The sequence below is a fragment of the Podarcis erhardii genome (assembly GCF_964252035.2).
Source record: "Podarcis erhardii genome assembly, chromosome: 13".
Lineage (NCBI taxonomy): Eukaryota > Metazoa > Chordata > Lepidosauria > Squamata > Lacertidae > Podarcis > Podarcis erhardii.
In genome coordinates this window covers 11,427,854-11,452,444 of record NC_138502.1, presented here as the reverse complement: position 1 = coordinate 11,452,444, position 24,591 = coordinate 11,427,854, and the positions used below count along the sequence as shown (strand labels likewise).

The following is a 24,591-nucleotide window of genomic DNA, read 5'->3' as shown; positions in this document are numbered from 1 at the left end:
CGGTGTTGTCCCTCCTTTTAAAACCATTGCTTATTTATCTCTACCACCAGCAGCCCAAAAAGGAAAGGAAAGATGTTGAACCAAGGGTCTGTATCCACATGAGACTCCAGGAAGGGAGGCTCTTTCCCTCAGTCCCTTGTGACAATTTCTTTCTATGGGACGTGACTGGGATCAGAATACCCCTTCTGTCACAATTCCGGATGACCATGGAACCTCTCCCATAACACACTGTATCCATTTGGTTTGCTTCAACACGTCCATGCTTAGGAAGCTGAGCCCAGAAAAACAGCAATTATGTGCAGAGGTTCCCCAGTGCTTCAGTATGCCAGAGGGAGGCAATCAGTGTTTTGGTGGATACTAATGACATGGTTACTGAGGTACTCATTCCCATGAACCAATTAGATATGTGTCAGATGCATCAAAGCTGTGATATGTGAACAGGCCCACTTTTTCTTCCCTCCATGTTCCACTATAAGACACATAGGACAGCGAGCACACAAACACAACATTTATGAGATGTCTTCAGGGTGATGGTTCAATGTTTTGAATGCGATAGAGGCAAAGAATCAGTCAAAGGAGACTGAGGTAAGAATGAAAGAGAGGCGGGTCTGAATGGGTGCGGTGCCAAAATTGGTGGGCTGGGGTCGCATGAAGGTAAGAATCCGATTTGCTATAATAAACATCTTCACTCGCTGTTCCAGGGATCTTCCTCTGATACCAGTTCACAGTTGTTCATATTTCATGAATTTGCTACTTCTTCATTCTGGTTTAGAAAGTTTTAAGTTTTAAGATTCATCTTATTATAGAAAGTTAAGATTAAAATATTTTAGGGTAATGTGTTGACAGAATATTATGAAATATGGGAAGGATTTGCTGGGATAATCAATAACTAGAATACAAAGAAAGGGAGGAGGAGGAGGTCTAAGAAAGAAGGTGATGACAGTTTAGGATATGGAAATAATGTGTTTTTAACTACTTTTATTTTTGTATTTTTGTTATTTTTTTCTTTTTCTTCTTTTCTTCTTTTTTCTTTTTGATTTTTCTTGTATTAATATTGAAAATTCTAATAAATATCACTTTTTTAAAAAATAGAAAGCTTTGTAGTTGTTTTCATATCATATGATGGAGAAACAGGAATGTCTCTTGGCTCATCCATACTGTTGTTTAATATGGATAGTAAGAACGTCCATTAATTCTCCATTGTCCATATGATGTCATCATCTACATTGCTGCCTTCCCAAACTCTTCCCCTCCCTTAATCCAGATTTTCTCATACCTTCTTATGTTTGGAGTATTCTGGTATACAAAAATCTGGTTTGAGGAAGGGGAAGCGTGTGGGAAAGCACCAATTTGGAATAGAGGGACATGGACTATGGAGAATTAATGGAAGTACAGGAAGAGTACTACTGAGAGCCAGTGTGGTGTAGTGGTTAAGAGCAGTGGACTCGTAATATGGTGACCCGGGTTTGATTCCCTGCTCCTCCACATGCAGCTGCTGGGTGATCTTGAACTAGTTACACATTTCTGAAGTCTCTCAGCCTCACTCATCTCAGAGGGTGTTTGTTGTGGGGAAGGAAATGGGATTTTTTAAAAAATAATAATATTTATTAAAGTTTCAAAAGAGTTACAAAAATGAAAGAAGAAAAAGAAAACAAAAAATACCAAATACAGAAAAAATAAATAAAAAAAGCAATTAAAAACATTTGAATCTTTCCATATCTTATCTTTCTTTTACTTATTTCCCTGACCTCCTCACACCTCCCTCTTTTGTATTCTAGTTCAATTGCTGTTTCAGCAAGTCCTTACCCTTTTTGCATTTATCTTGATACTTTATCGTAATATATTATAGCTTTGCATTTTTACATGTTAACAATCCATTTTTACATACCCCTTAACCACCTTATTGCTAAAACCACTTAGCTTCGTTCCAACCTCCCTCTAACATTCCTTAATTTTACAGTGTTTCTGTAAATAGACTTTAAATTTCTTCCAATCTTCTTCTACCGACTCTTCACCCTGGTCTCGGATTCTGCCAGTCATTTCCGCCAGTTCCATGTACTCCATTACCTTCATCTGCCAAGGAAATGAGATTGTTAGTCACTTTGAGACTCCTTAGTGTAGTGATAAAGTGGGATATCAAATCCAAACTCTTCTTCTTCTTCTTCTTCTTTTCACATTAAATGGCTGTATGGATGAGCTATTCACATGGTAAAGCTGGTGGGGAGAAAGTGTTGCAGCAGTTGGGGCAAAAAGGGGTTTAGAGGCAAGTGGAGAGGCAGGAGAGAGAGAGTTTTCTGACATCTACAAAAGCAACCAGGAGAAATCACTGAAGGTTTGCTGTTTTGCAGAGCGGGAATCTGAAAGAAAACAAAACAATGAGTGTAGAGTGGTTACCACTCATTTTTTCCTCCAACTGCACCCAATCCAATAGGCAGGAGTCTTAGAAAGGTCTACTCTGAAGGAAGCCCTATCTAGGACTCATGCACACTTCTGCTTGGTCTACCATTCCCCCCCAGGAAAACCAGCAGTTTACCACTGAATGGGATCAAATGTCAATCAGGATTTCTATGGATTGACGTTTGCTATGATTTAGTGCTAAAGAGTGGGTTTTCCAAGGGAAGGAATCTGGGCAAAGGCAAAACTGCTAGGACTCATGCCCAAAAAGCATGAGACAAGCACAAAACCACTCAGACCTGTGCTTTCTAGGCACAGGACCAGCAGAAGTGTGGATGATCCCTTAGTTCAGTAGGTCTCACTAAGAGCGTTGCAGCTCCAAAGTAAACACCACTTAATGCAGAGGAACATGCATAGTTGGACTCCTAAGCACATTTAGAAAAGGTGCAGACCACACTTTTAAAACACATCCAATGCATATTTAAAGCACATAACTCTATTGTGTAATAAAGAATTCAGAAACGGGCTGTTTCTGAAGAGTAATAATATATGGGTTCTGTTCTGTTTAGAGTATAACCAGTGAATTGAAGACGTTTCCTATGAACATAACTCTGCATGCATAAACCTGACTTACTGTAAGTCTGAAGCCAACACTAGGATCCAAAACACACATTGGGGGAGGAAAATGAATTATTCCGTTAACACCGCTCCCTTAAAGGGCAAACCTGCTTAGCCTATAGTCAAACAGGCAAATAATACCTGCTCTTGAAATGCAAAGGTGTTTTTGTTCTGTAATTCCAGATGGAGTTGGCCAATGGAACTGATGTCACAGAATTCATTTTGCTGGGATTTGCAGGAGGGCCAAAGAAACATTTGTCGTTGCTCCTTTTTTTGACTGTTCTTTATGTGGTCACCTTGGCTGAGAACATAATCATTATCACGCTGGTGGTTCTAGACACCCACTTGTCACGAATTCCCATGTATTTCTTTCTGAGCAACTTCTCCTGGCTGGAGATGTGCTACATATCCACCACTGTACCCCGCATGGTCTTTGATCTGGTGACCCGTCATGGGAAAATTTCCTTCCAGGCTTGTTTTCTCCAGTTCTACATCTTTTTCTCTCTTGGTGGAATGGAAGGTTTTTTTCTCTCAACTATGGCTTTCGATCGGTACTTGGCAATATGCCACCCACTACGTTACCCACAAATTATGTCCCAAAGTGCCTGCAATACCCTTGTGGCTGCTTGTTGGATTGTTGGCTTCCTGTGGTTTATTATACCAGTGAGTTTGATCTCCAAGTTGTCCTTCTGTGGACCAAATGTCATTGACCATTTGTTGTGTGATCCTGGGCCACTTCTGTCTCTGGCCTGCCCGCCACTAGGAAATGTTCCTTTCATCCATCAGATTTTTGTGAAAACGGTGGTTTTCATCAACTTATCCAGCATCGTGCTGTCCTATAGCATTGTGATTTTCACTCTGATGAAAACTGCTAACAAAGGCAGTTGTAGGAAGGCTTTCTCCACAGTATCATTTCACCTAGTAGTGGTGACTATTTTCTATGGTTCTGTAGCAGGTGTATACTTAGCTGATCTAGGTGGAGAAAGCCACTTAGAAAGCCAAGTCAGAAAGGCAGCAGCACTCTTTTACACTGCCATCACACCTTTCCTTAACCCCCTGGTCTACTGTCTGAGGAATGATCAGATAAAAGAGGCAGCAAGGAAGTTGTTCAAGAGAATGAAGAAATGATGGTGAACTGGAGAACACTGATGGTGTGAAGATGTTGGGAGAAGAAAATGAAGTGGAAGACCCAACCAGTCACCCAAAGAGATAAAACTCATATTCTATTTTTTGCTTTTCAAAAATTGCATTGATTAGTTACTTAAAAAGTGCAACATAGCAAAAAAAATAAAAAAAATAAACAAATAATCCAATATGTAAACCATCATGCATCACAGGCTGGAAGGACAAAAGTACAAAGATACAACATTGCTTCAAGGGGATGATAAAGAATTAATTCATACAAAGATTTCCTTTTCAAATAATAAAGATTTAGAAAAATAAAAGTTTTCTCCAACTGTGAATTCTATTATTTTTAAGACTAAATGTTCTATATAGCCTTAAATGAACCAGCCATTTGCATATACTAATGGCACTGAGTGACCATGTGCCTCAGTATTTGTATAAAAATATAATCATGCCACACACACACACACACACACACACACACACAAAATAAGTCAAACTCTGCCTTTTAGATACTTTTAGTTCAAGAAGGGCAGCTTGACAAATCCTTGAATACCAACAATCCAAATAATTAAGATTAAAGGTCTTCCAGGATTTGGCAATAGAGCCCCGGACTGCTGTTAAGAGATGATAAGTATGTTCTTTATTTTTCAAATCTCATTCTGTTACCGCATATAGATACAAAAGTGCCAGGTGAAATTATTGGGTAATCGTTTGGTTGTCAAAGAGCTCTCAGTGAATACATTCAGCCTTCTTTGAGCAGTCCCACCACATGTACTTATATGTACCAACTATGTGGAAGGGCCCCCACCCCAAAAATGTCCCTAGTTGCCTGCTATGACTTGGTGGCTGCTTGTTGGATTGTTGGATTTTGTTGAGTTCTTATCCCAGTGTCTTTGATATCCAAGTTGTCCTTCTGTGAACCCAATAAAGCCCTGAGAATCAGTAACTTAACGTTAACAACAACAACATGTAAAATATTACGTGCCTGTTCCATAGCAAATCAAAGAAGGGCTTTCAGAATTTTCTTCCTCTGTTCTGATCTATGATGCACACCTGTTGCCTGTTCTTTCTGAAAACAGCTAAAAAGACAAGAATATAAATGAATGAACAGACATGAATGCATAAAATGTCTGTCAAATGCAGACTTCTCTTGTGATGCTCTTTTCTGAATATCTTATTATACCGAAACCCTTCATTCTTGATGTTAGTCAGCAGGAACCTTGGTATCTCTTGCCACCCAAGAGAACTTAACCATGCAATTTTTTTTATATATATATATATATATGCAGGTTTTGGTGTCCTCGGGTGTCTTCCCGTGTAAAAGTTGGGGTGTCTAGGCGACGTTTCGACGAGGTCTCACTCGTCATCTTCAGGCTGGTGCTTTCGGCTTCTTGTTACTGGAACAGAGCAGGATCTCAGTGTTTGAGTTCCTATAAATACTGTAGAGGGGGTGTGGTGTATAGCCTCCAATGTTCTGGGCAGAGAGGAAGTTCCCAGGCTAGTGTGCCTTTTCTTCTTTTGTTCCTTAATTACTTGAGAGATATCTTGAGTGGTTTCTTGAGTGATATCCTGAGTACCACTTAGGTGGGTCATTAGGTGTGGATTAGTTGTTAAAGTCTTTGTGTCTTGACCTCTTGAACTTTGTGAAGAGTTTTCCTGAGAAGATGGCTGTACTGTACTTAGTTGTGCTCTGGCTTGGCTTCGTGTATAGGGGCGAGCTGTGGTTTTGTGGCTTGTGTCAGCCAGATCTGTGTAGGGATTGCAGGGGGGTGCAGCATCCGGAGGTGCCACCATGGATTGGCTACTGGATGGTGTCTGTAATTCATCTGTGGAGAGGGTCTGGGTTTGGGTCTGGTGTGGTTGATTGGTGTTGGCGTTCTGTGTGTCTCTGGATCTGGTGTCAGTTTTTGTGGGGAGGGCTAATTTCCAGATGTCTGGCAAGCGGGATGTGTCGTCACGCTTGTTCATGTTGTGAGGGTGTTTCTCTATCTCGATGGCTTCCATGATTATTCTCTTGTGGTGATGTTCCGTGTTAAAGAGCAATTTGGAATCTGCAAAATTAATTTCGTGTCCTGTTTCTTTCATGTGTTGGAAAAGAGAGGAAGTTTTTTCTTCTTTTTTGACGGCATTCTTGTGTTCTGCGATACGTGCATTTATTCGTCTGTTTGTTTGTCCAATGTACGTGGCTGGGCAGACTTTGCAGGGTATTTCATAGCCTGGGAACTTCCTCTCTGCCCAGAACATTGGAGGTTATACACCACACCCCCTCTACAGTATTTATAGGAACTCAAACACTGAGATCCTGCTCTGTTCCAGTAACAAGAAGCCGAAAGCACCAGCCTGAAGATGACGAGTGAGACCTCGTCGAAACGTCGCCTAGACACCCCAACTTTTACACGGGAAGACACCCGAGGACACCAAAACCTGCATTCCTGTACCCGTGAAAATCTACGAAAGCATATATATATATATATATATATATATATATATATATATATACACATGAATGAATAACATGTCCACTTTTAAGACAAATGCAAACTTTTTCTGTGGTACTCTTTTCTTATGAATATCTCATTATACAGAAGGCCTTTTTTATGTGAATCAGTAGATGCCTCAATATCTCTTGCTATCCGGGGAGACAAAATGTCTGCAATGTCTCACAGAAATTGTAATTCTGAATAGGTGATTATCTCACTTATAATTATCTAATTAATTGTGATTACATGCTACTACTTCTTCCGGTCTCAAGGCAGCTGTAGTAACCAAGACGAAAACTACAAGATACAAGGATTCAATAACTATCCCCCATCCAGTTTGGTCTGAGGGCTTTGTAAATCAGATCATGGACATTTTAGAAGGCATAGTCTGAGCCACACATCATCCTGTGTGGGGCCATTCAAATCAGGCTGTGGGACTCAGCACAGAACCCAGTTAGGTATAATGTGGAGGCAACAGAATGGGTGTAGAGAAGGAATTCTTTCACAGAAGCTACTGCCACTGGCAGTCCTGTTCTTTTTGCCTCTGGTGGCATACAAGACGCCTGACATCAAATGCAGTGTCAGCAACTCTCTTCCTATTCTTCACAAGTTTTATCAACCAGGAGACTTCATCATTGCCAGCATTATAGCTCAGATATATAGATTTTCGATTCCAATCAATTTCAGAGAACTGCCTTCTAATGACATCTTTGAAGGCACTGTGTAAGGCTTTGCTGTTTTTCTTTTTAAAAAAGTTCCTTTATAATGTCATATATCTGTCCTAGCTATGCCACATTACCCTTCAGCATTTTGATGACCCTACTGTTTTCTGCTTAGGAGCGTTAAGTATTTAAGAATTTCCAGGTTGTAGTGAAGGAACTGTGAGAGAGCTGTGACTGGGGTTGAGGATTAATTTTTAAATTTTGGTCCTTTTTATTTTTGAGCAACTATGTTTACTGCTTTCTCTGGATTGTTACTTTAATATGGTCATATTTTCAGAGAAAGTATTGATAAGTGGAAATTGCTGTCATTCAAAGGGAGAGCATCATGGTACACAGGAGGTCACTTTTTCAATGCCTGGCATCGTGAGATAGGGCAGGGAAAGTTTCTTTAATAGAAATGTCAGAGATCCACAGACAGCCAATGTAGACAATATGTCAGCTTTTTGGTTTCCTAAGTTGTATTTCATTTCATTTGATTTCTATCTGATCCCATTTTGAACAGCAACTCTATGGGTCATAGTCAACTAAAGCAATTGAAATCAAGAAAATTGGGTTACTTTTTTCAGTTTATGTAATTAAAGTCCTCCAACACCTGGAAATTTCAAAGATCCAGACCCAAAATACTGTATCAGCATTGTGCAGGTGAAAACAAAATATAAAAGTACAGATGCATGTGATAATATTTCATAATATTGGAAGTAATAGTGCTACTGTATTCTGCTCTGGTCAGACCTCACCTGGAGTACTGTGTCCAGTTCTGGGCACCACAGTTCAAGAAGGACACTGACAAACTGGAACGTGTCCAGAGGAGGGCAACCAAAATGGTCAAAGGCCTGGAAACGATGCCTTATGAGGAACGGCTAAGGGAGCTGGGCATGTTTAGCCTGGAGAAGAGGAGGTTAAGGGGTGATATGATAGCCATGTTCAAATATATAAAAGGATGTCACATAGAGGAGGGAGAAAGGTTGTTTTCTGCTGCTCCAGAGAAGCGGACACGGAGCAATGGTTCCAAACTACAAGAAAAAAGATTCCACCTAAACATTAGGAAGAACTTCCTGACAGTAAGAGCTGTTCGACAGTGGAATTTGCTGCCAAGGAGTGTGGTGGAGTCTCCTTCTTTGGAGGTCTTTAAGCAGAGGCTTGACAACCATATGTCAGGAGTACTCTGATGGTGTTTCCTGCTTGGCAGGGGGTTGGACTCGATGGCCCTTGTGGTCTCTTCCAACTCTATGATTCTATGATTCTATGATTCTATAATGCTTATCTAGATCAGAACCATTATACTATAATGTATTCAGTAATAATGCATTTAACTGAAGAGAAGCATATGTCACATTCTGAAAAAAATCCACTCTCACAGTGCAAGTAACTCTAATTACAGGATGATGACCCAGATCTATCAGCATAGCCTGGCCTTGATATTTGCTTTAAAAGAGATCAATGAAAATCCCCAGATTTTACCTAACGTCACCTTGGGCTTTCATATCTATAATAGCTACTTTGACACAAGATGGACCTATCAAGCATCATTGGAACTTTTCTCTACACTGGACAGATTCACCCCCAACTACAAATGTGATAGTCAGAACAATCTAGGAGCAGTCATTGGGGGACCTATCTCTGAAGTCTGTCTCTACATGGCAGATACCCTGTGCATCTATAAAATTCCTCAGGTATGCAGACAGTAGGAAAGATAAACAAACCATTTGCTCATCTGTTTACTTGTAAAGGTTTTCCTTTTAACAGTTGTATTTGCAAGTGAGGCTTCCAGAAGTAAGACTATATGAAAAGTCCTACTGAATCAGACCAGGAACCTACCTAGCCCTGAATTCTTTTTTCAAAGAGGCCAACAAAATACCTGGAGGAAGTCCATAAGTAAGACATGAGTGCAATGTCACTGTCCACATTTGCCATACCCAGCAATTGGCATTCAGTATCTAATTCAAGATGCTGTATGCTTGTACAGTGGTACCTCGGGTTAAGTACTTTATTCGTTCTGGAGGTCTGTTCTTAACCTGAAGCACCACTTTAGCTAATGGGGCCTCCTGCTGCCGCCACCGCACCTCCAGAGCACAATTTCTGTTCTCATCCTGAACAAAGTTCTTAACCCGAGGTACTATTTCTGGGTTAGCGGAGTCTGTAACCTGAAGCGTATGTAACCCGAGGTATCACTGTACATAAGATCCCACAGTTAAGATGTATTCAATTTGATTGCCAAAACCTTTAACATTTCAAGGTATTACCTTGTAAAAACTCAGACATATAAAATATATAATTGAAAATGAGATCTGTCATGCAACACTATCAAATAAATAGCAAATCCCAACGTATAGTAAAAAAGGATTATCCAGATGATCAGCAAATATATTGCTTTCAGTGAAGTTGTGCCCAGTCAGGGTTCCAAGCATGCAAAAAATAAAAGAGAACATTAACAATGAACAATATGCAAAGGACCTTAAGCAGAGTCCTGGAATCCTGTAACATGACAATTAAACTGTGTTTTAGCCTGCAAAGGTACAACACTAACTTGAAGAGAAGAAAGTGAATAATATATGAAAAATTATGAACTACACTTCCTCTGCATATTGGAAGTAAATCATATTAATTCTATGGATTGCATGAGGAATTAACTCTATTATATAAATAACTTTTTATTATAACTAACCTATCAACCAAAAGTTGCTAATTGAATAAGAGCAGTGAGGAAGAGCACTTACTTTTTAGGTTTTGGAATTTAAGAAAGCTAATATTTAAATTGATGAGAGATAAGGAGAAAGAATTTTAATGCAATGGATCGATGTTTCTGGGCTCTTCTCTCATTTGCCAGATGTGAGGTTTACATTTCTTAGAAGTGGGTGACTTCCAACATAAAACACTGAGTGGCTTCACAAGTTTTTGTTGTTGGTTCTTCTTCTTCTTCTTCTTCTTCTTCTTCTTCTTCTTCTTCTTCTTCTTCTTCTTCTTCTTCTTCCTAAGCCCCAGTAATATTTGCCCCAATAATAATGTATTTGAGGTGTCTGTAATTTCTCTGTAGCAAAGTTCAGGGCCTGCCTTTCTCTTTCTCTTGCAGCAGCATTCCTGTTTGATTACCTATTGGCCACTGTTTTCATGAATTTGTCCTTAATGAGAAATTTCTCAAAGCAAATAATAATAATATGATGGGAAAATACTGCATTTTTTGCTTGCAACGAGCAATCTCTATGTCTGACTGTTATGAGGACTTCTAGCATTTTTCTTGCCCATCACGTTAGTAAGATTTATTTTTTTAAAAAAATTAATTCCTGCTGTATCTTCTGTAGTGTCTCAGAATATTAAATTTAAATTCTCCTCTTACATTTTAGAAAGATTAGATTTCCCCCCACACTCAGTTCTGTAGCTTCATTTGGAGTTATTTCTATTTTTGTGTGTGTTTTCTGACTTATTTTTGTAGATTATTTTTAACAGCATTAAAGGCTTTCCCCCACTCTGTAAATAAAGAGGCGTGTGGACTTCTTTGTCATTAACTGCTTCCACCATCACTGTTGCAGAAGTGATCTCTCTGTGTTCAGGTTTCTCCCCCTTCTTGGCCAGTTTGTGTACATTGTTCCTACCCCATTTCTCCATATAAGATTATAGGAAGATTATAGGAATAGGAGACTCATAGTTATGACGTTTGATGCATTTGTATGCAAGAACAAATAAATCCTTAAGAAGATGAACAATTCCATTTAAATTGATGAAATCAGTTATAAAAACAGGGATTAGAGCCTCTTAGCCAAAGGCTAGATGTACTAGATTTAAATTAAGGAGGAGAGAAAAGGAGAATAAACTCTTTCCCCCTCAGACAGTTTGTTGTACATTAAGATGCACCATTCAAGAGCTCGGAAAATAGAAGAGGATTTAAATCATGGCAAAACTAATTCCATAAAGAAAGCATTAAAAAAAAAAAAAGGTAAAAGACCCCTGACAGTTAAGTCCAGTCACAAACGACTCTGGGGTTGCGGTGCTAATCTCGCTTTACTGGCCGAGGGAGCCGACATTTGTGCACAAACACTTCTTCCGGGTCATGTGGCCAGCATGACTAAGCTGCTTTGACATGCTTTCGAACTGCTAAGTTGGCAGGCGCTGGGACTGAGCAACAGGAGCTCACTCAGTCGCGGAGATTCGAATCTCTGACCTTCCGATCGGCCAGCCCTAGGCTCAGTGCTTTAGACCACAGTGCCACCCATGTCCCAAAGAGAGCATAGGGGGAAATTTTGTCATCTGATAGGGACAAAGGACAGGGCAAACTCTTCCCTCATTTGCAAAAGGCACTGCTTAAATTTGCAACTTCTGTTTTGACATCTGACATAGACTCCAATTCAAAGATGCTCTCAATTCTCATTGGGACCTGGAACCACTTCCCACCTGAACTCACCCGCCATGCATACATTAAAATAAATATTAAATAGCTGGACGGTAAGTGATAATATAAAAAATGAAAATATTAAAGTATTTGCTAAACTCTAGGTCCACACTCTGTGGGCTGCTGAAGTAACAACCAGTAACAATCAGCAGAGTGCTCACCTAACCTCCCTGAACTTGAGTCATTGCAATGTTTCAGGTGGGGAGGCAGGTGGGAGTGTCATATTGACTTCATCAGTGTATCTGCACTGCACAAATCTTACTGCTGCTTCACCCTGCTACTCACCTTTCCAGAACATCACGGAATCTCTGAGCACACTTGTCCTACCCTGCTGGCCACTACAGGTCTCCTCACTTCTTAACTTTTTAAATTTCCATTAGATCATATATGGCTCTCCTGTGGTGATAGATAAGAAAACCCAAGCTGCTTTCTATCTCCAAATGTTCCCAAATTTGAAGCTTCAATATGAGACAATTCTCCACATACTGCTATATTTCAAGTGGACATGGATTGGAGTAATTTCTCGGCACGATGACAATGGAGAGAGGTTTGAACAGAATATTATCCCCATGTTTGCCCAGAAAGGTATCTGCTTTGATTTCATAGTAAGACTTCTCAAAGTGTCTTTTTCCAGTACTATTAATGATATGGTGGGAGATGTAATTGAGAAGACTGAAATCATTATGAAGAGCACTGTCATTGCATTGGTCATTCATGGTGAAATAGAGACCATGCTCATCCTGAGGATATTTTCTAAGGTTTCAGCATATGAGCATATATCAACAAAGAGAAATGGTAAAGTCTGGATAATGACAGCTGAGATGGAGTTCACTTCCATTCCTCTTCAAAGAGATTGGGACATAGACTTCCTACATGGTGCTATATCCTTTGCTGTTCACTCCAGTGAAGTTTTAGGATTCCAGAAATTTCTTCTGATGAGAAACCCCACTTCAGAGAAGGAAGATGGCTTCGTTAGGGTTTTCTGGGAGCAGGCATTTGGGTGTCTGTTCCCCAGAGCTATGGTAGACCTACAGAATGAAGAAATCTGCAGTGGAGAGGAGAAGTTGGAGACTCTTCCTGCATCTGTTTTTGAAATGAGCATGACTGGCCACAGCTACAGTGTCTACACAGCTGCCTTTGCAATAGCACATGCATTGCAGGCCATGGATTCATCTAGATACAAAGGCAGAATGATAGTAGATGGAGGAGTAAAGCTTCAGCATCAAGAATTATGGAAGGTAATGTCCCGAATACACCAAGAACAAAGGAAGGATCCTGCTCGATCAGTACAGAGCCTTCCTTTACCAGCCAACCAGATAGCAATAGTATTCTCACACTGTTTTTCCCTAGGGCCTGGTTTTCAGATGCATGATGTCTCTGTTTCCTGAGAATGTATAAAGCAGCATTGAATACTAGCAATAGATTTCCTGCTTCCTTCATGAATTTGCTGAAGCTCAAGGTCTCACCAGATTCAAATGATTATAAAAATAATTGAAAATCTGTATAAATTCCAAAAAGACATGATGATGAGCAAGGTGTAGAGTATTGTTGTCCCTGCCTTCAACCACAGCAGGTGTGAGTGATATGGCTGTGGATGCAGTGGTGGCTATTCCTCCCTGTCATATCCTGCTGCTGCCCTGCAGGGTTAAGATTGCTTTACTAATTACTACCTCAAGGTGGTATGTGCACATCTTCTCTCTATATTTACGATTATCTGGCATAAAGTTTTTCAAGAGTTTGGAATAAAGTGGGAATGATCCACAGCCTTTGACATATCCATTGACTTTTTTTCTTTATCCCCTCTTTCTTTAGCTTAACCACTTTGTTAAGAGAATAGTATTTAATAATACTGTTGGGGAAAAGGTTTCCTTCAATGAAAATGGAGAGCTAGAGGCTGGATTTGATATTATAAACTGGATCACATTTCCAAATCAGTCCTTTCAGAGAATCAAAGTGGGAAATATAGACTCCATGGCTCCCCAAGGAGAAGTGTTGAGGATTTGGGATGAAGACTTTGTGTGGCCCAGCAGTTTTAACCAGGTGAGGTCCATTCATATTTTGTACCATATCTATTACTTCCAGAGTTATTCACAGTTCCCAATGTTGATATACAAGCTTGCAAAAGAGAAAACCTTCTCTTCTTTCATTTGTGGACAGGTGCAGCCCCTTTCTGTTTGTAATGATAAATGCCCTTTGGGTTACCATAAAGCAAAGAAGGAAGGGGAACCATTTTGCTGCTATGATTGCATTCTGTGTCCACAAGGGAAGTTTTCCAACCAGATGGGTAAGAGACATCATGTACACAGCCTATCAAATGTACTGTCATTCAGGTATTCAGACATTCATTTCCCTTAAATTGAGAACTTTCCTCAGAATTCAGTAAAGTTTATGGTTCCTCATATGAGGATACAGCCTGATAAACTTAGCAATAGCAGTCCCAAGTCATTCAGAGCTGGTCATTATGTACACCAAACAGGGAGGAGAGGAAAAAAACAAAACCACACTCATTCAGAAGAAGGAGGTATAATGTTTATTTTGGAAAAAAGCATGATTGCAGAATTGGAACACAATTCTTTTTGACAAACCCTTTTCTTTTAAAGAAAAAACACAAAGGGACTGAGCATGTTCAATGTCCAAAGAATGATCTGGTGAGAAGTCATGGAAAATAGAAAAAAGAAAGAATTATAAATTTATATTGCTATATCAGAGCTTTTCAAGCTTTTCATATTGTTGGCACACTTTAGACATGCATCATCATTTTGTGACACAGGAATTCAGTTTTACTAGCAAACTGGAGGTTAAACTAACCCCTTATAAGATATAGAGACACATACATAAATTCTAATAATGAAATGTATGGGGACACAACATATCTCATGATCTGCCCGCTTCGTTTCCAACCCCAGGAGGAGTGTGTGGAGCATTCACTTGACACACCTACACACTGCAGCTGACACACTAAAGTGTCACAACACACAGTTTGGAAAACTCTGCTGTATATTTAAAAAAAGTGATTGGACCCATATGTGGATGGGAGTATAATTATATATTGAATTTTGCACATCTATAAATGTGCAACACAATCTTTTTAGGGATCTATTTAAACATTATTTAATCTACTTAGGGATCAATCTATTTCTAGCCAATGAAAGTTTGACATTTGTAAGTCTGATATTTCATATTACTACATCACAACAACACAAATTCTGCTGCAACATATAGAAACCTGATCATGCTGTTTGTTGTTTGTTTTCAGACATGGATGAATGCCTTCAGTGCCCACAAGATCATTACCCAAACATGGAACGGGATTCATGCATGCCAAAGGACATCAGTTTCTTGTCTTATGGAGAACCTTTGGGGATTGCTTTGGCAGTTCTTGCTCTTTCCCTTTCTTTCACCACAGCTTTGGTACTTTGGGTCTTTATTAAACACAGAGACACTCCCATAGTTAGAGCCAACAACCGGAACCTCACCTATACTCTCCTCACCTCCCTCTTTCTCGCCTTCCTTTGTGCTTTGCTATTCATCGGTCGACCTGAGAAAGTGACGTGTCTCCTTCGACAAACAGCATTTGGCATCATCTTTTCAGTGGCAGTTTCTTGTGTGTTGGCCAAGACAATCATTGTGGTCCTTGCTTTCAGGGTCACCAAACCAGGTTCCAAGATGAGGAAATGGGTGGGGAAACAACAGGCCACCTCCATTGTTCTTTCCTGCTCCCTGATTCAAGCTGTTCTTTGTTGTGTATGGCTGGCAACGTCTTCCCCATTCCCAGATTTTGATATGCACTCTGTGACTAAAGAAATTGTTCTGCAATGTAATGAAGGCTCAGTCACCATGTTCTACTGTGTCTTGGGCTTTATGGGCTTGCTAGCAATTGTCAGCTTCACTGTAGCCTTCCTAGCCAGGAAGTTACCTGACAGTTTTAATGAAGCCAAGTTCATCACCTTCAGCATGCTGGTATTTTGCAGTGTGTGGCTGTCCTTTGTTCCCACCTATCTGAGCACAAGAGGAAAATATATGGTGGCTGTGGAGATCTTCTCCATCTTGGCCTCCAGTGCTGGTTTACTAAGCTGTATATTTTCCCCAAAGTGTTATATTATTCTGGTGAGGCCTCAGCTGAACAGCAGGGAGCAATTAAGAAGAAGAAAGGATTGACATATCTAACATTCTGTAGCCCTTATACATCTTAAATCAGCTGTGATAAACCAATGGGATATTTGCAGCTATTTTTATTCCCTCAATAAAATGTAAATGGAATGCAATCTGTATGCTTACTTGAGGAATAATTCTTTATAAATCTGTGATATATTTTTGTTAAATTCCTCTGTTCTAACATATCTGAGCATATAAGGATAATATACAGAATGGCTACTGTAGAGATCTTGGCCTCCAGTGCTGGGTTACTGGAATTCATATGTTCCCCAAAATGTTTTTTTATTGTGTCGAGGACTGAACTGAACAAAAGGCAGCAGCTTAGAAAAATAAAGAATTGACGCAACTGTCTTGTTCATTATCATATTCAATTGCCACCATCGTGTTATATTTTAATTGGAATGGAGGTCTAAATCACTGTTTGGATTTTTCTGCCAATTTTGAATATTTGAAAAACAATGTCCTTCCCTAGAGGCTTGGCTCTTTCAAGTTATTCAAAACTATTTCGGTTGCATGGTACCTGAGGTGATATACTTGATTGTTTTAGAAAGTGTATGACCTGGTAAATCTATAGCCAGCTGCAGGGTATGTCACCCAATATAAAGTTAATTTCTGGAGCTGTAAGGGTTTTTTTAAGGTTTTTATTTATTTAAAAAATCCTTTAATTTGTAAACCCCATTGATTCCAATCTGGTGAATGAGCATGATCTACTTGCGCTGCAGAATGACAAATGTTTAGCTATTGGGAGTAAGGGTGCATCAAGAGGTAGCAGTTTTGCCTTCCATTCTTTCTATACCATCAAATCTGACTTCAAAAAGGTTGGTTATGCCTGAAGGTCCCAGGCCACAGAGAGGTTAGGCTGGCCTCAACTAGAGCCAGGGCTTTCTTGGCTGCGGCTCCAATCTGGTGGAATGCTCTGTCACAAGAGACTAGGGCCCTGAGGGACCTGACATCTTTCCGCAGGGCCTGCAAGACAGAGCTGTTCCACCAGGCCTTTGGTCAGGGCGCAGCCTGACTCCCTCCTCTGGCAGCCTGCACAGAATTTTGCTTAACGGTTGCCATCAATTTGATTTTAATTAATTTTTATAATGAAATGTTTTTAGAATGTTGGATTATTTGATTGTTGTTAGCCGCCCTGAGCCCGGCTTTGGCTGGGGAGGGCGGGATATAAATTTTTTAAAAAATATTATTATTATTATTATTATTATTATTAGTTCATGGCTGTTGTTGTTTTTTGTTAAGGGAGGGATTGTAGAAAATCTCAAACTCTACCATCTTCCATTTTAAATTATGGAACCCGAAGCTTGCTGGTTCAAAATAATATTACGTAAATGAGCAGACTGTCTATGCTGCTTAAGATTAGGTACTGCAAATCTTCAAGAAATTGACAGTTTTATTTTCAACCACTTTCCCGACGATCCCTAACATGAAATTAATTCACTGCTGCCACACATGGCTCCACAATTTCACCAAGCTTTCTACTATTAAGCCAACATGTCTTTCCATGCCAGTTCACACCTAATTAGTGTGTATGTGAAGTTAGGATTTTTGGTCCCATGTGCATCACTTTACTCTTATTTACACTGAATTACATTTCTGCCCCTCCTCAATTTAATGCACATTTATGCAGTGGGAAAAGACTCTTTTGGAGCTCCTCACAATCCCCTTTTGTTTTTACCACCCTGAACTGTTGGGTGTCTTCAACTCAAAATAACAGACAATTGCCTGTGCGGAATTACCCATGTTTCACTATAGCAAATGAAGATGTTCCATCCCAAAAGAGAGTTTGTTTTAGTGGATAATGAGAACATTCCTTAGAGACACATCTCCAAGGGCTGCTGAATATTTAACAGCAGCATTCAAGCATTAGTCCACAGACAAGTCTACCATCTCCTTCTAAACGACACAGGAAACAACTATATATTTCTTTTGCACAATCTGTGAACTCCGACACAGCCAAGGTGGTGAGCCTTCTGCTGGAGGGATTGACTCCTTACATGCTACTGAGGTACATAAATTGATACCTTTAACAAGGCAAATGAGACTGTGGTAAGAGACCAGAGGGCATGTATTTCAATGGGTAGCCCTATTCAGAAAGATTATGGGCAAGGAAATGTTGACACACCAATATGGAGCATCATCTGAGAGAAAAAGGAAAGTAGGAGAGAAATATCTTTACTTATCTATTTATAACATTTCTACGCCGGCTCCCTTGGCCAATAAAGCGAGATGAGCGCCGCAACCCCAGAGTCAGTCATGACTGGACCTAATGGTCAGGGGTCCCTTTACCTTTACTTTACCATACTCATAATCTAAAAAAGATCCCAGAGAAGTTTACAGAACAATGACAGCAGCAGCAGCAACAACAACACCATCGACAACATCATCATCATCATAATGTAAGAGGGTCTCAGAGGGAGGGAGGGAGTACAGGGCTCAAGTACAGGGCTCGCAGATGAATTCCTCAGAATTGTTATCCAACAGCATACAGAGTGCTAAAACTTGTCCACCCCTGATTTCTTACTAAATCGGGATGGTTCACAACAACAAAAAATACAAAATAAGAGCACAAAATACATAATACATAAACAAACAAACAAACAAACAATACACTAGCATTAGATTCCTACACACATAAAAAGAAATGACTATGTTGATGACAACAGATGCTGAAGGAAGTCCACTCCTATGGACTAAAAGGATGTTTCAAAGAAATAAAAACATAGGTAGTCAACAGGATGCATTTCAGATGACGATGGACTACAACTCTCATGATCCTGGACCGTTGGTTATCTTGGCTGGAGCTGATGGGAGTGGGGAGTCCAACATAATCTGGGGAATGCCATTTAGATATTCCATGTTCTCACATACCAATCTGATAATGATATGGTGATGCACATTTCAGCGGTCATAGGTAAGTTTAGAATACTTGGGAAGGGCCATAGTTCAATGGTAGACCAACTGCTTTGCATACAGAGTATCTCTGGGGCACCTCACTGGAAACCTCAGAAGCTGCTGCCCATCAGTGTGGACCATTTTGAGGAAAAAGGACCAATGGCCCAACTTGTTATAAGGCTGCTTCCTATATTCTTCTGAAACTTTACATATTTTGGTCCTAAGAGGTATAATTCAGCTATAATGTGCTATTGACTACTTTATTATGTTCATAATTTAGAGAATCTTCTGATTAAGTGGCCTATGATCTTCGCCTCAATAAATAAATATAAATTAAATGGATGCAACACAATTACTTGTTATGCCTCATAACTGATATGCAATCTCAAGAATAAGTATATGTAATCTAAAATGAAGGAGGCAGAATATTCTGCTGCCCTCCTTAAAAGCAGCATGCCTGGTTAGTGTTTGCTTTTCAATGAAAATAGAGAGGGAGACGCTGGTTTGTAGTAGTGTTTTCCTCTCAGCCTAAGGATTTATTCCCTTAGCACACACCATCCACAAATGATAAGCTTGCTGAGTCTACAGGCAGACAGGGAGATGATACTCGCTCTTGGTATGTGACTGTGTTTCTGTTTTGTGATTGCAGATGGAGATGGCCAATGGGACTGATGTCACAGAATTCATTTTGCTAGGATTTGGAGGTGGGCCAAAGAAGCATTTGCTGCTCCTCATTTTTTTGACCACTTTTTATGTGCTGACTTTGGCTGAGAATATGAGCATTATCACCTTGGTCGTTCTAGACTCCCACTTGTCACGACTTCCCATGTATCTCCTTCTGGGCAGCTTCTCCTGGCTGGAGATATGCTATGTGAGCACCACTATACCTCGCATGCTCTTTGACCTAATAACCCTTCATGGGAAGATTTCTTTCCAGGCTTGCTTCCTCCAGTTCTACATCTTTTTTTCTCTTGGTTGCACTGAGGACTTCTTCCTCTCTGCCATGGCTTTGGATCGGTATTTAGCCATATGCCACCCACTGCGTTACCCACAAATTATGTCCCAGAATGCCTGCTATGCCCTGATGGCTACCTGTTGGATCCTTGGCTTCCTGTGGAACATTGTCCCAGTGACTTTGATCTCCAAGATGTCCTTCTGTGGACCAAACGTCATTGACCATTTGTTGTGTGATCCTGGGCCACTTCTGTCTCTGGCCTGCCCTCCACTAGGAAATGCTCCTTTCATCTATCAGATATTCGTAAATGCTGTGATTTTGGGTAACTTATTGTGTGTCATCCTGTCCTATGGTGCAGTGATTCTCTCTCTGATGAAAACCTCTAGCCAAGGAAGTCGTAAGAAGGCTTTCTCCACCATATTCTTCCACCTAATGGTGGTGACGATTTTTTATGGTTCTGTGGCAGGGGTATACTTAGCTGCTCCAGGTGGAGAAAGCAACTCAGAGGTCACAAAGGCAGCAACAGTCTTTTATGCTGCCGTCACACCTGTCCTCAACCCACTGATCTACTGTCTGAGGAATGATAAGATCAAAGAGGCAGCAGGGAGGTTGTTGAAGAGAATGGAGAAATTTTGGTGCCCTGGAGAATATCGATAGTGTAAAAATTTTGGAAGAAAAAAAGAAGGAGAAGCAGAACACCAGCCTTCCACAATCAAAATTGTGGTAGGTTGGGCTGTTGCACTTATTATAGCAGATGGGTGTATCACATTTCTGAAATATATATATTTTTTACATGGAATTCTTGCTGCTAGAAGTATGATGCATTGGCAAGTTTATACTAGCATGGTTTTGTCTTTGTCTTTGTTTTACTTAAGAGAATATTCAAAAATGGTATTTCCTGAATGTGTCACAAAGCAAGAGGGTTAAGACAGAAACTTTGTGCCCCAGAGGGAAGGCACAGATTAAGGAAGCAGCTACCAGCAAGTGGCTCAGCACAAACAGTACAGAGACTGAGCAGGAGGGAGAGAAAGAGAATGCCAGCTGGTTTAAATAAAGCCCATCATTTTCTGTTACTCCTGCCTGATTATTATAAAAAGTGTATATAATGATAATTAGCACAACTCGAAACATTCTCTACTTTCAGTCTTGCTTTGAATATGTTTCCTTCAAGTGCTGAACTTGGGATGGGCTGTGCCAATTGTTTTGTAACCAAATCACACCCACCACAATGAACAAAAGGGAGGTATCTGGATAATTGGCAAAGTATGGAAAACGTAGAAGGTGGGGGGAGGATAAAAGCTCCCTCCAAAACAAGAGGTAGGATGGGGGGCAGGGGGTAAAGGTTAAAGTTTAATTTGCACAACATGTAATGTTTGCATGCATGCACTGAAGTTAAAACTTCTGTAGAGATTTGCACTCTGGCGATCTTCAAAAGGACACCTGTCCATCCCAGCAGGCCTGGCCGGACCGGGAGGATACATCACACATATGACATCATGTATGTGGAATGCCTGCCCCCCCCCCATGTTGTGCCCAACTTGGTGTGCCTGAGATGAAGGACAGTATACAAATTTAAAATACTACTAAAAATCATAATAATGTTATTAATGGGTGCTAGACATTGTGGCTACAGTCTCCCTACATTGTTGTGTTGCTGGAAGACACCGGTGGGGTGAATTGCTTGTGTGTTTACACATAGGCATCTGCTTGGTCCGTGAGAAGAGGATGCTAGTCTACATGGGCCCCTGGACTGATCCAGTTAAGTTCTTATGTTCTGTGCTGTTTAACATCTACAGTGTATGAAAGCACTTATTGAGGTCATCTAAAGATATAGAGCAAATAGCAAAGAGTACTTGGCTACAATAACATGGATATTAAATCTAACGAATTAGTAACATACATTATTTATTTATTTATTTATTTTGTCCACCTCATGATCACTTGATGTCTGCAGATCTTGAAGCTGTTTACAACAAAGAAACATTTTAAAATGTAATCCAAATCTATAAATATACAATGAGCACAATTTCAAATGATTTTTTTATTAAGAAAAATTGCAAAATATTACACAATATACACAATTTTAAACCATTCATGCTTATATTGCAGCCAGATGGATCACTTCACAACAATGAAAGACCTAAGCTTGGATACGTGTGTGTTTGTGTGTATGTTTATACAGTGGTACCTCGGGTTAAGAACTTAATTCGTTCTGGAGGTCCGTTCTTAACCTGAAACTGTTCTTAACCTGAGGTACCACTTTAGCTAATGGGGCCTCCCGCTGCCGCCGTGCCACCACCGCACAATTTCTGTTCTCATCCTGAAGCAAATTTCTTAACCCGAGGTACTATTTCTGGGTTAGCAGAGTCTGTAACCTGAAGCAATCTGTAACCTGAACTGTCTGTAACCCCAGGTACCACTGTGTCTATATAGGCTTATAGCCATTCCAGAACAGTTAACCCACCAAAAAGATTTATTCAAGGGACAACCAATACCAGGCCTATTCTTAGTGTGGCATCACTTTACCCTTTATACAAATAAAAGAGACTCTGCAAAACACCCACCCACCACAAATTACAGTATACACAGATTTGGAACAAAGACTAAACATAAGTGATAAGAACTAGAAATTGACAGAGGTTTTCTCATCCAATAGCAGCTCACTAGGATGATGCAAAGCGTCTATCTGTGCTTCCTGTTGCACCTGTTAAGAAAATCAGTGACCCTGTCTGCTTTATGCCAACATCCTCACTGTTTCCATAAGCCCCCCTGGGAGATATGTACCAAAAATCATTTTACAATGACATTTTTTTTTTGTTATTAAAGTGAAAATAATTAGAATTTACTCCAAATGCAGGGTGGGGGTCCTCAGTCACACTCCTCTTCCCAAGTCACACTCTCACTAACCCTGCTTCACACCCCAAGTGTTTTTCCCTTGATGGAATATTTCCTTGAACTTAGCTGATGCCTCCTACTTGTTTAGCTGGAGAACAGAGAAGGTTGTGTGAATGTGTATGGAGACTAATACAAAGCTAGAATTCACATTCAGTGCTCTGCCTGCTTTCACCTCTGGCCCTGCCCACTCCCATGTGCTCCTCTGGAAGCTTGACAAGAAGGCAACACAGCCTTTGGTCTGAATAGGCTTCCACAACCCAGATGTTATCAAGGGTAGTGAGATTCATTTCATTATAATTTAGTAACTGGCCATCAGACAAATTGTGAAAAATCCCAACAAATGGTTTCGGGTTCCTTCTTAAAGCTAAGAACTGAACTGCCTTGTCGGGGAATGTGGTCATCAGGTAACTATGAACTCATTCCTGATTTCTTATCATACCTTTCTTGATGTGCTGTGCAAAACACATCAGCAGAGAAAGTTGCTTCTCTCTATCCAGCTCTGTACATATCAGCTGTACATACTTGGGTGCTTTGCTTTGTTGTTGTTGCCTCCTCTCCCCACTTTTTAAGTTGTTTGCTTTCTCCACAGTGACCTCACCTTTCTCCTCAGCAACCTGCCCACTGCCTCTTTCACCTGATCATTCCTCAAGCAGTAGATCAAAGGATTGAGAAAGGGTGTGATGGCTGTGTAGAAGAGGGTCACTGCCTTGGTGACCTCTGATTGGCTTTCTCCACCTGGAATCAAGTACATCCCTGCAACTGAGCCATAGAAAAGTGTGACCACCACAATGTGGAATGATATGGTGGAGAAGGCCTTTCTACGATTACCTTGGCTAGAGGTTTTCATCAGGGTGAGAATTACAGTGCTGTAGGACAGCACAACAAAGGAGACATTGCCTATAATCAGACCATTGAGGCAAATCTGGCTGAAGAGGGGAGCATTTCCGAGTGGCGGGCATGCCAGGGCCAGAATTGGTCCAGGATCACACAAGAAGTGGTCAATGGTGTTAGATCCACAGAAGGACAACAGGGAGATCAAAACTGCTGGGACAAGGTACCACAGGAAACCAACAACCCAACATAGAGCTACCAGAGTGTAGCAGAAGTGTGGGGACATTATGTGTGGGTAGCGTAGTGGGCAGCAGATAGCCAAGTACCGGTCCAAGGCCATGGTTGAGAGGAAGAAGCATTCAGTACAACCAAGTGAAAAGAAAATGTAGAACTGGAGGAAGCACTCATGGAAAGAAATGACCCCATGAGGGGAAGCTAGGTCAAAAAGCATGCGAGGCACAGTGGTGGATACGTAGCACATCTCTAGCCAGGAGAAGTTGCTCAGTAGAATATACATGGGAAGTTGAGCCAAGTGGTTGTCTAGAAACACCAGTGTGATAATGGTGATGTTCTCCACCAAAGTGAGCATGTAGAGAATGGTGAAAAAAATGAGGAGCAGGAACCGTTTGTGCTGTCCAATTCCAAATCCCAGCAAAATGAATTCCTGGACAGAAGTCGTATTGTCCATCTCCATTTGGAATCAGATGGATGAATGATCACTCTAAACCGCATAGAGGTTATGTCTGCCTTCTTGTCTCTCTGTTACCACTGAAAGACAGAGGAAAAGTGATGCCTCCAACTTCTCTTTCAGATCACAGTTGATTATAAAAAGTAAACATGGTAAATGTATTCAGAATAGTTTGGCTTGGGTTAGTGTAGTCTTGAACATATCTAAGCTTGACCCCTTGACCCTTATTGTGAATATTGTTCACAGTCTTATAGAAGTATCGTCACTTGGCTGCTGGAACCTGAGGCATTTAATTCATTGAAATTAAATAGCTGTCCATCAGCCTTTCTCCTAATTTTGCAATGATGCTTGTGTGTGTACACACACATGCACAATATCTACAAAATGTGAATCTTGGGATAAAGTATATTTAGAAAGGCATCCTTTCATAAAGGATATATTTTAGA

The 24,591-nt window shown here is 40.4% G+C and overlaps 3 protein-coding genes across 3 annotated transcripts; 2 read left to right on the top strand and 1 right to left on the bottom strand.

The window, feature by feature from the left end:
- Positions 1-648: 648 nt before the first annotated feature.
- On the top strand, positions 649-20,388 carry LOC309326885 (olfactory receptor 11H6-like; the record flags this gene model as incomplete). Its single annotated transcript, XM_081835917.1, has 3 exons — positions 649-654; positions 3,196-3,410; positions 19,623-20,388. The coding sequence occupies 3 exons, from the start codon at positions 649-651 to the stop codon at positions 20,386-20,388; spliced, it is 987 nt and encodes a 328-aa protein (XP_081692043.1).
- LOC309328422 (vomeronasal type-2 receptor 26-like) lies at positions 8,725-15,884 on the top strand (the record flags this gene model as incomplete). The annotated part of the gene is made up of 5 exons (XM_081838423.1): positions 8,725-9,015; positions 12,107-12,964; positions 13,539-13,766; positions 13,884-14,010; positions 14,983-15,884. The coding sequence occupies 5 exons, from the start codon at positions 8,725-8,727 to the stop codon at positions 15,882-15,884; spliced, it is 2,406 nt and encodes an 801-aa protein (XP_081694549.1).
- Positions 20,389-23,191: 2,803 nt separating the features above from the next.
- Positions 23,192-24,151, bottom strand: LOC309326884 (olfactory receptor 11G2-like; the record flags this gene model as incomplete). Its single annotated transcript, XM_081835916.1, has 1 exon — positions 23,192-24,151. One exon carries the CDS (start codon positions 24,149-24,151, stop codon positions 23,192-23,194), a length of 960 nt encoding a protein of 319 aa, XP_081692042.1.
- Between the last annotated feature and the right edge of the window lie 440 nt (positions 24,152-24,591).